At 39.7% G+C, this 13,164-nt stretch overlaps 1 protein-coding gene across 1 annotated transcript in view; it reads right to left on the minus strand.

Annotated features, from left to right (window-relative positions):
* usp43a (ubiquitin specific peptidase 43a) overlaps positions 1-13,164 on the minus strand; it is a 131,972-nt gene that overhangs the window by 13,527 nt on the left and 105,281 nt on the right. Inside the window, exon 9 of the mRNA XM_039740751.1 lies at positions 12,448-12,551. Coding sequence (XP_039596685.1) covers positions 12,448-12,551 — 104 coding nt within the window. The remainder of the gene's footprint in view (positions 1-12,447; positions 12,552-13,164) is intronic.

Here is a 13,164-nt window from a genome sequence, read left to right on the forward strand (position 1 = left end):
GGCCAAACCCAAATTTCTCTAATGTAGTGAAAAGGTAGTTCCATTCAATCATATCAAATGCTTTTTCTGCATCCAACAATAACAACAACTCCGGGGTGTTTGACTTTGCAGGTGAATATATTACATTAAATAGACGGAGATTGGAAGCTAAGTGCTGGCCTTTAATAAATCCAGTATGATCTTGTGATATTACTGAAGGTAGCACTTTCTCCATCCTCCCAGCAAGGACTTTGGAGAGTATCTTAACATCATTATTCAGAAGTGAAATTGGTCTATATGATGCACATTGTAATAAGTCATTGTTTTGTTTAGGAAAGACGGTGATTAATGCTTGGCAAAGAGTTTGAGGTAGAATTTGATTATCTCTAGCTTCTGTAAATGTTGCTAATAAGAGGGGAGGTAGCTGAGTGGAGAATTTCTTATAAAATTCGGCAGAGTAGCCATCAGGGCCTGCTGCTTTCCCACTCTGAAATGACTTTATAGCATCTAGTAATTCTGATAGCACCAGAGGTTTATCCAGTTCCTCTGCAATAAATCTATTTGTGGTATCTGTAATGTATCCAGAAATGCATTAGATTGTGTTTTGTCTTCTTTGAACTCAGCAGAATATAAGGATTTATAGCAGTCTTTAAATGTGTGCATTATATTTTTATGGTCAATGATTTTGTCTCCGTTTGTGTTGGTGATTGCTGGGATTGTATTGAGAACTTCTTGCTTGTGGATTTGTTGAGCCAAGAGCTTATTAGCTTTCTTTCTGTTTTCATAGTAATGATGTCTTGATTTAAAAATGACTTGTTCAGTTTCTTTGGTTGTTAAGAGGTTGAGCTCTGAATGCAGAGCCTGTATTTTCCTATGAAGAGCTTCACTTGGACACCTGGCGTGTTCTTGACCTATTCTAGTAATTTTGCTGGTTAGCTCCGATACTTTCTTGGTTTCTAATTTATTTCTGTGGGAAAGATATGAAGTAATCTGTCCTCTTAAGAAGGCCTTTAGAGTTTCCCCAGAGTACTCCTGGAGAGACCTCTGAGAATGCATTTGTCTCCAGGAAGAAACTGATTTGTTTTGATATAAATTCTATACAGTTCTCATCTGCTAATAGAAATAGGTTAAGATGTCATCTATGAGATGATTATGTGGAGCATAAGGATTTCAGCTCCAAGATCAGATGGACATGGTCAGAAATAACAATAGCGTTGTACTTGCAAGATTTAATTACAAGAAATTATTATCTATAAAGAAATAATCAATTTTTGAGTAGCAATGATGCACTGGTGAGAAGAAGGAATATGTTCTTGAGTTTGGGTTTAGAAACCTCCAGGGGTCTCATAAGTTGTGGTCAGTTAAAAATTATGTAATTGTCTATGCAGTGTTAGATGCCACCCCCCCTGTGACAGGAGACCTATCTAAGAGTGGATTTAAAACACAATTAAAGTCCCCAGCCATTATAATTTTGAGTGTTCACACTGGGAATGGATGCAAATACATTTTGCATGAATTCCCTATCATCGACAATGGGTGCACAAACATTTATCAAAATCACTTTACAGTTAAATAAATTGCCCATGACAATCACATATCTCCCTTCAGGATCATATACTACATCTGATGCCACAAATGAGACTGTTCTATGTATAAGAATTCCTACACCTCTAGATTTCTTTGTAAAGCTGGAATGGAACATTTGGCCAGTCCAGTCTTTTTGCAGCCAGAACTAATCTTTGCTTATTAAGTGGGTCTCTTATAAAAATACTATTTTAGCATTTAGATCTGTTAGGTGAGAGAATACTTTTTTTCTCTTTAATTTGTGAGCTGGAATGTTAAAGGCCTGAATCACGAAGTTAACTGTCCCATCATGGAGACATTGATTATGAAATTTTGATGTCATTTTGTAGTCTTAACTGGAAGTGAGACAGCTTTAACCTTAATTTCCAATTTTCCCATGCAGTCTATTGTTAACATTGGAAGTCATAATTATAAGGATTAAAAGAATAGATTAGAAATAGCTTGCACTCTCTCCCCCTTATCGCCTCCCCATGTGAGGCTGGACCCCACTTCACAAAGTCCCAGTCCTCTGACATACCTAGAGACAGAGCACTTCCAAAACAAAACAAGCCCCCCCAACAGCGGCATTTAAAGATTAAAAAGTAGAGATATCTATTGCCTATAATGTCTAAATACTATAAGCATAAAATATAATCATCAACAGTCTTGAAATATTAAAACAGTAAACACAAGGAATGGTGTTAAAAAGTGGCCCTGAATAAGCATAGTAAAGCCTAATGCAATAATAACAATAAACCAAGACCCTGAATAAGCATAGTAAAGCCTAATGCAATAATAACAATAAACCAAGAGTATGATGTTAAACAGTCTCCTTAGAATAGTTAAAAACCAAAATTAAAAAAAAAAAAAAAAAAAAAAAAAAAAGAAAGAACTACTTTAATTTCTTCCACACATACGCTTTTAACTGTAATTAAAACATAACCAAAAAGTGGCCAAGAAGAAAAAAGGATGTATAATTATTGTACCCGTATCATTGCAAACAGATTAGACAACAGGTAATATGTTCTTGCCATAACATGACAGTATGTGACTCACTTTTTGTATTTCAAAAAAGCGTCGGGATCAGCTTTCTTAACTCCTTTTCTGATTCCTCCTTGGAGGAGAAGATGTGATATTTGTCTTGAATATCCACTTTCAGTTTGGCAGAATACAAGAGGCTGTATCCGATATTGGCTTTCCGTAACCGCTGTTTAATGTTGTAAAAAGCTGCACGTTTAGCAGCTGTTCGGAGAAATCAGGGAAAAAACGAATTTGGTTATTTTTAAATATAATCTCTTGTTTGTGTCTAAAAAGTACCATTACATTAAACTTAAATTCTAATCTCTCGAAGCGGACAATTAAAGTCTTAGGTTTAGTGGTATTTGATTCACAGATGCGATAAGCTGCCGCTATCTTAGTATTTGATTTAAAGTCCTCTCTAATTATTTTTGAGAATAGTTCAGCTACGATTTTCACAGGGTTTGGACTTTCACGGATCTCAGGTAGACCTTTGATTCTATTATTCCTTCAGCATCCATCTTCCAGAGCCACAATTCTGTCTCCGAGTTTTTTGCATTTGCAATTCACAGCTGTAGCTTTTCCATCAGCGTTAGATGCCAATTGTTTCGCTGTTTCAATTTCAGCCGTGAATGTCTGCTTAACGTCTTCCAGCTGGTCGGCAAATTCTCTCAGTTTAGACGCATTTTCCTGAATGTGTTCAATTTTTCTCAACATTATCTTTAAAGACTGCATCAAAACGATTATATATACATTTTTAAAAGTCTTTATATTCCTGCTGCATCTCTTGCAGCTCCAGCCACAGCTTCTCATTTGTTCTTGAGCAAGCCATTTATTTCTTTCTTCATATTTTTCTGAATGTCTTTCTTGAGCTCACTTATGGCCGTGGCCAATGTTGCGATCATTTCCTTCAGTTCAGACAAATCGTTTCTGCTTTTGTGCTCTGCGGGTTAAGTTGCAACCCCCGTTACAGCCAATGCTTCCGGCTCACGAGGACTAGTTTCAAATGATTTTCTGGAATCGGTGAGCTATCATGACTTGTATCACTTGTACCTTTGCTCCCATTTTCGCTCTCAACTGCAGACGATGCCGTGGAACGGGGTCCTGGGAAGTCTGTGCTTTCGCCTGCCTGTTCCAGGTCAGTCTCTGAAAGGCCATACCTTGCACTTGGGCTTGATGCCCGTCTAGACTTGGGTGTAGTTTTAGGTTTCTTTTCCGTTTCTTCCTGACCCCCTTTCTTGTCATTCATGTTTATATACTGTAGTAGAAACTCCCTAGGTTAGGTAAATATAGGATACCTCGGGATAATAAGAAATAAGAGAAAAAATAAAGCTCCTGCAACGGAGCTCCGCTTCAGACGTCTATCTCCTGTAACAGACGAGACCAAATCCCTCTTCACTACTAATGAAGTATTCTTAAATGTCATTCTATGTTTATGCATATGTTATGAATTCACTATGTTGACACCCTTCAAATAAAGTGTTACTGAAATTTGTCACATTATATTAATGTTCACTATGCATGGTTAAGTATCGATATCGAATCGGGGTATTGTGTATTGGAGCCAAATCAGGACATCAGTGTCAATACCCAGCCCTAATGACTGATGGTTCACAGAGCTCCTATAAGTTTTCACAGAACCCTACAGTCCATGGAACATAGTTTCAGAAATACTGATCTAGGTAGCTCCCTCCAAGTCTGAGAAACTGAGTTTGAAAGCCAAAGTAACTTAGAAATTAAAAAAAAAAAACAAGCTTGAGAATATTTTTTTTTAGAAATTATATGCTTTTTTTGAATATATTTAAAAGAAAACTGTTCTCTGAGCTCTTTATTCTCCCCTTAATTCTAAATCATGTTTTAAGTTATGTAGTCTTTCCTTTATGGAGATTTAGAGCCTCATATCTATACCAATTAGTTCTTTGCACTCCTGGTCTTTTTCAAAGAGACTTTTTATTTAAAAAAAAAAAAAAAAGATCATCTAAAATTTACTGCAGTCCAAAATGTATCTATTTATGTAAAAAAAAAAAAAAACACCCTCCAGGATCTTGTTAATTTGTCAACATGAAAGCTTTGATATAAGACACTCTGAAACGTCCAAAGCCAGAATAAATACAACTTTCCACAATCTTTTTTCAAGGGTCAAGGGCATTTAAAGATAAGGTTAATTATTAATTTGCCAATTTAGTTAGTTATTCACCTCAAAGCTTTGTTCTTCTCTCCAACCCAATGACATTAAAGCACATAATGTCAAGCAAAGCAGAAATTGAACCGAGTGATAAAATTAATTAGGATGAAGAAGGAAGAGTTGATGAGGAAAGTATTTCTAGTATTATGATTTTTAATAACTTTTTGATTGAGAATTTTGTAACAGTAAAACTGCATTCACTTTCTCCCCCTGTAGCATGCAGGAACTTTTTTTTTTTTTATTTTAAACATTTCTTTAAATAGGGAAGAGTAAACCTGCGAACAATGACTTGGCCAAGACTAAAAACTGGTGATGAGCCAACAGTGAAATTACTACACAGTAAAGCAGCACAGTACCACCACTACCACCAAATCCCACAACCAAATGAATCCTTTTATGACACATTAAGAAATTCTTACATTTTTGTTGACCCTGACTATTAACTACATATGAGAAGGTGAAAACTGCTGTGGAAAAGATAAATGCACACATGGAGACCAATGAGCAGCACAAACATCTATTGGACTGTTTAACCGGGACACCACGACTGATGCTCAGCTATGATGTTAACAGTCCTAGCAGAAATAAAGTCCCTTTTCACCAACTACAAAACTCTAGCTGTGCTTCAACAATTAGGTTTAAGAAAAATTTGCATTTAATTAATCTGAATTGATTATTTAAATTTGACAACTGAAATTAAGTGCTAAAAAAATTACATTTTAAATTTAAAAGGGTCTTTTATAAACTGTCTAATTTAAGAGACATTGTACTGACACTTAAGTTTTTTTTAAAGTAATTAACTATCTCTCCGTTGTACTAAATGGAATAACCAGCCTACATTGGAAAGCAGAATAACCAAGTAATTTAATTTTGTCTACAACTAATGCATTTGTCACCCTCTCTTCTTGTGCAATCACCTACAATCCACCTCTGGTAACAGCCTGTGCTCAGCCAAAAGCCTGTGGCATCTTGATTACAGAAGAAACTCCTTTTATGACATGAGATTAAAAATTTTTGAGATAAGCCTCGATTCCACAACAAAACACTTGATGTAGTCAGCAGGATCTGCACAGTGGATAGGTAGAGCGTAGAGGCGATGCTGTGCAAGAAAGTGTAGGCTAAATGAGAGAGACAGAGACCTTGACTGACTTCACCAGGTTGTGCTTTGCTTGCAGTGCTTAGTTAGTCCCTGCAAACTCGAGGATAAGAGTTTTTATTGCTCATAGCACAGAAAGAGCAGAGGGTCTTTGTAATCTAGATGTCGCAGGATCACAGCTGGCCATCATCAGTTACCACAGTGCAAAATGTGCATCCTGGGATAAACTGTGGAGCGACTCCTTGACAAAACCACATTAGGATCCCCCTCTTACCTACAGTAGTTATACCTCAGCTATACCACATAGTTTGATTTCAACTTTCTAAATATTTCTTCTTTATAGCTAGCATAAATGCTATGCTTGCTTACAAATGCACTTTGCAAATATAATTATGTAACTTCTTTAAAAAGCAACCTCCTTACTTCTAAATACTTAGGAAGCGACTTCCCCGACGAGGGAATCATTGTATGGAGTATGTAAGAATCATTCCCTTTGTCAACCCAGATTTACCCCTCTCTATCGCACGCTGACATGAATATAATGCACACAGGAAATTAAAAGCCTGCCATCTGTATTTTCAGTCCCGAATACTGAAAAAGATTTTGGCTCAAATTTATTGCTGTCATATTATAAACAGAGGAGTCGGTAATTGGGATGCATTATTCCAGCAGTACTTAGCCAACACCTTTAAAAACTAGGACACTCACTTTACACTAAAGTGAGAGGCTCTGTGGTGGAGGGAACATTTAACTTTTTTTTTTTTCTTTTTTCTTTAAAGACAATGTAACTGTGAATGTGCAATCAGGCTGGAGGCAATCAGTACAGCTATTCAAATTGCAAGAAAGCAGTACTGAAGAGCAGCTGACAAGTCTCTGTATAGGCAAAAGCTGCTGTGATCAACACCAATACAAGAAAAAAAGTAAAAATCCCAAGCCGAATGTAAATGTAAATCCACCCCAAAACAAAAACCAACACTCTTTATTTGTAATATTCTTTTGTTACTGTGTTTTTATATTTAAAAATCCCTCCACTATGTAATATTGCACAGTGTCTCTCAAGGCTGTAAATTGCTTTAAAATGGTTTATCATTTGCACAGGGCAAACTGTCTGCGATTTATCGGTCTCTAGAGGTATGACAGTGTGTTACTCAATACTAATGCTTAACTGCTCTAACTGACTGGGTTAGAATCCCGGCATGGTCATTCTGCCACATGCTGTCTTTATCCCCCCAGCTTTTTATAATGCTGCGATGGAAAAAGCTAATTCAGAAAATGTATGAATGTACGTATTTTTACATTTATACAGTATGCCTTTCATCACAGAGATTGGTAATCCACGGATCAGCCCTCCTTATCCAAAGCCACCTTGAGGCTTTCTCTGAGGGTTCACTTGCGGATTTAATGGCCCTCTTTTTGGTCGCTCCCGTTATGCCCAGCCGTGTGAGGACTCTGCAGAGTGAGCGTCCTGCAAATCCTCTGCAGCAAATTTCTATGGGCTCATAGAGTACCATCCAGCCTCTGTCCCTGCACTCCTCCACCAGCTCCTGGTACATGGCGCGTTTCCTTACGCTAGCTTCCTTGATATGCTCTTCCCAGGGCACTGTCAGTTCCAGCATGATCAGCTGTTTTGAGGCCTCAGAGGTAATAATCATGTCTGGCCAGAGTGATATTGTTACAACTTGCAGCGGGAACTTTAGCTGCTTTCCCAAATCAGCCTGCAGCTGCCAGTCAGAGGCTGTGTGGAAGAGGCCTGTTATTCCTGCCTTTGCCTGGAATTGCTCTCTCGCTTTAACGAAGGTAACTGCCTTCTTTGAGCCATGGAGTAGTTTGCTTGTTTTGATGGCTGCAGTCAAGCTTTCAGCAACTGCCTTGAGCACCTTGTCATAGCGCCACCGGTAGCGGCCGTCTGCCAGAGCCTTAGGGCAGCTGCTGAGTAGATGTTCTAGAGAGCCTCTTCCTGAACAAAGTGGGCAGGATGGTGTCTCGCTCTTTCCCCAGACGTGGAAGTTTGCTGGGCTTGGCAGTAGACTGCCTGCACCAGGAACCGGACACTAAAGAAATCTCCCTGCATGATGTCCGACCAGGTGGATCCTTAGCTAGAGAGTACTCTCCCAACTTGTCCACGCACCCTGTTGCCGGAGTCCGACTGCCCTGCTCATTCTCTCTTCTTCCACCCCACCCATGCTTGGACCTCTTCCTGGCGTAGACAGATTCTCTCCTTGCCCTGGGCCTTGCCAACCTGGGTTCCTGGAAAGCAGCCCAGACCTGCTCTACCTGTTGCCACTGTGCCCACCAGAGCCTTCTGTCTCAGGTGTGACTATGCCACCTCCACAGCCTTCTCCACCCTCCATTTCCTGCCTGTTCCCACCTCAAAGCCAGCTGCTGACACCTTAAGATCATTGGAGTCCCTGTACTGTAGGGCTTCTTTGGTGCGTGCCACCATGAATTTTTCAGTGAGGCCGCTAAACGGTAGCCGCACAATGTTACTTGTCCCATACACTGCTGCGCTGGTGAGGCTGCGTGGGAGTCCCAGCCACCTCTGAAGAAAGCTGCTGATCTTCTTTTCAAAGGACTCAACTGTTGAAAATGGGACTGCCTATACCAGCAGAGGCCATAAGACTCGGGGCAGGATTGAGTGCTGATAGATCCAAGCTTTAAACCTACCAGGCAGGCCAGGCCTATCAACCTTGGTGAGCCATGTCCCAAGCTCCTGGGTGGATTTCTGAATGGCAGCTGTATCTTTCAGACTTAAGTCAAAGACTTTCCCCAAAACTCTTGACTGGCTGCTCTGTGATGGATGGGGTGACTGTTCCCGCGATAGCAAAATCGACACTTATCAGTCACCTTCCCCTTCTTTAGCACTATGGGCCTTGACTTTGAAGGCTTAAAACTTATCCTTGCCCATGTGATGAGTATCTCAAGTCCTTGTAGGATCCACCTGCTCCCTGGGACCGATGATGTCGTGATGGTTAGATCATTCATATAGGCTCTTATCGGGAGCTGTCGTACACCTGACTTAGTCAGGGGTCCTCTGCATTCTACCTCAGCTGACCGCCACATTCATGGCAAGGGCAAAGAGAACAATGGAGATGGTGCACCCTGTTATTCCCTTGCCAAGCTGATGCCAGTCTGATATTTCTGACCCAGAAGTGACCTTTATCCTGAAGTTGTTATAGTAATCCAGGATCAGATCCTTGACTCTACTGGGAACATGGTGGTGATGTAGTGCAAGCTCAACCAGCTTGTGTGGTTATAGACCCATAGGCATTGGCCAGGTCCAACCACAACACAGCAAGGTTGCCTCTGCTCTAATGAGCCTCTCTGATAAGCCAAGTTGCCACATCTGTGTGCTCCAGGCAGCCAGGGACTTAATTACCCCTTCTGGACAGAGGGGTCGTTGTAGTTATTCTTGAGGAGGAACTCTGTCAGCCTATGGGATACGATGCAGCCCTCAGCACACCTCCACGGTCAGCAACTTTCCCTCTTCGCCAAATCACCTTCAAGACCTTCCATAGACGCTGGAGAAGCGCAGGGCAGCGCTTATAGACCTGCTCGGGCCTAGAGTGGAAGCTGATCGGGCTGCCTTGATGACCTCAACAACCCCCTTCAGACTTCGCTCACCCAGCTTAAAATTCGGTTATTGGGAGGGCAGGGTTGATGAGGGCTTTATTGGCATCGAGACCTTGATCACTCAATGTGTCCTGGAGGAAGAATTTCACTTCCTCCGATGAACACTCAAGACGCCCACTGCGCTTATCCCCTAGCAGTTGTTTCGTAAAACCAAAGGGATTGGCAATAAAGGCCGCAAGTAATTGTAATAGGTAATTTTTTAGAATCTTTTAGATATGATGATAAATTTTAATGATGAATATTTTAGTTTCATTTGAACATGCTGCAGAAGAAAACAGGTTTAATACATGGAAACTAAAGTGGTACACTGTAAACCAGAGGTTGCCATCCTAGAGCAATACTGTGGCTACAGCTTTACATTCTTACCTTTTTCTTAATTAGTGACCAGTTTTATCTGCTTATATGCTTCTTTTCCCTTTTTAAATGATTTGCTTTTTTAACATTCTGTCCTCTGAATTACGGCACCCAAACAGAAAGATGTGAAGCAAGCCAACAGATGACCAGCTAGGCTGGAGGCTTAAACTTCAACCACTACTACCCCAACAAGTTTCTTAACTAGAAGCCACTTATTTTTAATTACACCTGTTATGTATTTCCATGACTTGTTCATGGTCTCATTCTGTCACAGCAGACACTTAGAAAAAACAAAACCAACAGTTTTGGAAGAGCACCATCAAAATGATTTGTGACCTGAGCAGATCAGCATTACTGAGATCTTTTACTGATTCTTTATTTTCACATACAGTATGAACACAGGTTGCTGGTCATGTGTTGTCTCGTTTCATATTGTTTGGCTGCTGATTAACGAAAAAATAAAAAATTAAGGTAAGTCTTAAATAGCATGTGAATTAAGATGAATTAAATTCTGAATGTAAACATGTTTGATTTTTAATTTTTATATTTAAAAAATAAGCAAAATTAATCAGATTTTGGTATTTTATTCAAAAAAATAAGTGTAAAATGTTATTGAACAACAGATACAATATGGGATCATATTACAACAGAACTGATGGAAAAACAAAATGTAACACATCAACGCCTAGGAAGGCTAGTGAGCAAAGTGTTTAATATTAGCATCTTAAACCATTGAGATATAGATTTAATCTCCAATGGAGACTCAGTGTGATTCTAATATAAGTGTTTCTCTAGGCATATGCTGTAAATATTATCTCTCTCTAGATCTCTATTATAAAAAAAGAAAAAAAATCTTAGGGAGGGAGACAAGATCTTCTCGAAAGACAATTTGAAGTCCCGCGAGAGACAATAACTTGCTCCCAGCTCTTAAAACTTCGACAAGCAAAACAGGCGGCTCGCCAGCAGCAGAAAGCCAGCAAAGGATTCGACCAGTTCTCCTTAGTGTGCGTTAAGCCACCCTAAACACCCATCTCCCACCCCCCTCACAACGTGAGCAGCAGAGACAGGCTTTAAAATGATCGGGCAGTAAGACAATCGGAGAAAGACAGCAGATGATCAGACTGCATCTCCTTAGCATGCGTTCAACCGCACCCCCTTTACAACGTGCAAGAAAGAGATATAACCATGCCCGGGCATAAAATAAAGGACAAGTATTGTTTTTACAAAAGTTTTAAAGTAAAAGTGAAAATAATGCATACGTAACAATGTCTTAAAATTGTATATCCAGTAAACCAAACTTGGTTAATAAATATATACATATATATAAATATATACATATATATAAAAAAAAATTATATATATATATTTTTTAGATATATTTAGATGTTACATAGCGCAATTCAATTCATAGTAAATCGGTGGTAATTATTAATAAGAGCAAGGAGGAATTTGTACAAAATGCTCTTTCCAGAGACAGCCAGTCAAGTGAATGCTCCTTATGTTGCCTCAAATTACAAATACCTGAGGCTCAGTAGTAAGGATGAAATTTGGGTAGTGTTGTGCCCCCCTCTGGTTTCAATCTTGACAGTGTTGCCTTTAAATACATTAATATGTAAACTAGCGCATAATAGACTTGAGCTTAAAAAAATGTCAATAAATATGGGAGTACTTGAAAAACGAAGGGAGTTTTGGAAAGATTTCTCTTTTAGATTTTCCCCACTAGCTGTAGAGTCGACAACCTAATAACATTTTGTTTAATGCTTTTCATCATGCTTCATAAAATGGAGCAAAAAAGATAATACCTGAACTGAGCAGGGAAAGTCAGTACAAAGTGCTTTAATATAGTGTAGTGTATAAGGAGGTTTAACAAGAAAAAGCACACTTTTATCCAAATTAATGTTAAACCTATAGATTCTATAAAATTCATAAAAAAAAAGAACAGATCTACAAAAAATTAAAGAATACTACATAGAGGTCTGACTTGCTCCCATGAAGAATGGTTTATTTTGAGTTTCTTGTATGTCTGTTTTAGAAGGTCTTTAAAGAAATACCACCTGCTAAATAAGTGATTAATAACATATTTCTTCCTAGAATAGTCACAAGTATTCCGTTCCAGCACATAGGGGTAGAACTAAAAGCATATTGTAAAAAAATTGCCAGCAATTTGCCGATGCTGCCAGGCATTATGCCGCCCAGTAGATACACATGTGGCATTTTATCAGACAGAACCCCGGGAGACCCATTATCTCTTCCAACATTGAAGGCACAGTCAATGATAGCTCTAAGGAAAAATGGGGATGGGAGGGTGCAGGGGTATCTAATTTTAGGACAAGCTGGCTCAACTATCAGTTAAGGAAAATGTAACAGCAGTGACCAGAAGAGTCTTAAATATGCAAAGGGTTTTTGACTTAGCATCACTTGTAGAAATGCAGAACACACACATCTACAAAAGGAAACAAAATATAAAGGATGTCTGACTAGAGTAGGACTGCCCAGCTAGTATTTTATACAGTGCTACTGAATCACACATTAAAAAGAAGTCCCTAGAATTAACAAGTGTGCAATATCTGGGCCAGTCAACCATGACTGTATGAATAAATGCAACTCTATTTGAAAGTCTTACCTCTCTACCGCTGGGTGGTACAGTGGATGAGCATCCTGGGGAGACAGGTGATTGAAGGTGGATGATCCTCCCACGACTCGAATTCTAAACAAGGCACCAAAATTCTGCCAGAGTAAAGAAATCTGTTATTACCTCTATTTAAGACACTGAAAACTTTATGATACGGCAAAGAAGCAAGAGATTTCTCTTGATTGCTAACACTATAAACAGAAAAATAACAATGAGACAGCAAAATATACAAAATTCATCTTCACTTTAGCATGAATTGTAATACATATTTGACATTTCTGTGAGTGGAGTCGAGGGTAAGCTGCAGCCTCTCTTAGCCAGCCAAGTGCAAATTAGGACATGGTTCCAGTCTCTCACAGTGTAAAGAGACAGACAGACACACACACAATCAATAGGGGGACAATTTAGTATTGACAAGCCACCTAACCTGTATGTGTTTGGACTGCGGGAAAGAACCCGGAGCATTTGAATTTAATAAAACCAAATGTCAAAGAATAAAGAACAAATGGAACAAGACTGTGTGGCCCCCGGCCGGGGCTGGAGCCCGGCCGGGACGCCCAGGAGGACGTGAGGAGGGCTTGTGCCTCCTCCAGACCGCGAGGGGGCGTCCGTCCTGGTTCTGTTGGGGGCCACGGGTTGAGGGCATGGAAGCCCTTCCCTGTAGGGGCCCGTGGTCACCGCCAGGCGGCGCCCCGATGCCGGTTTATC

This window comes from Polypterus senegalus, chromosome 17, assembly GCF_016835505.1.
Source record: "Polypterus senegalus isolate Bchr_013 chromosome 17, ASM1683550v1, whole genome shotgun sequence".
NCBI classification, from domain to species: Eukaryota; Metazoa; Chordata; class Cladistia; order Polypteriformes; family Polypteridae; genus Polypterus; species Polypterus senegalus.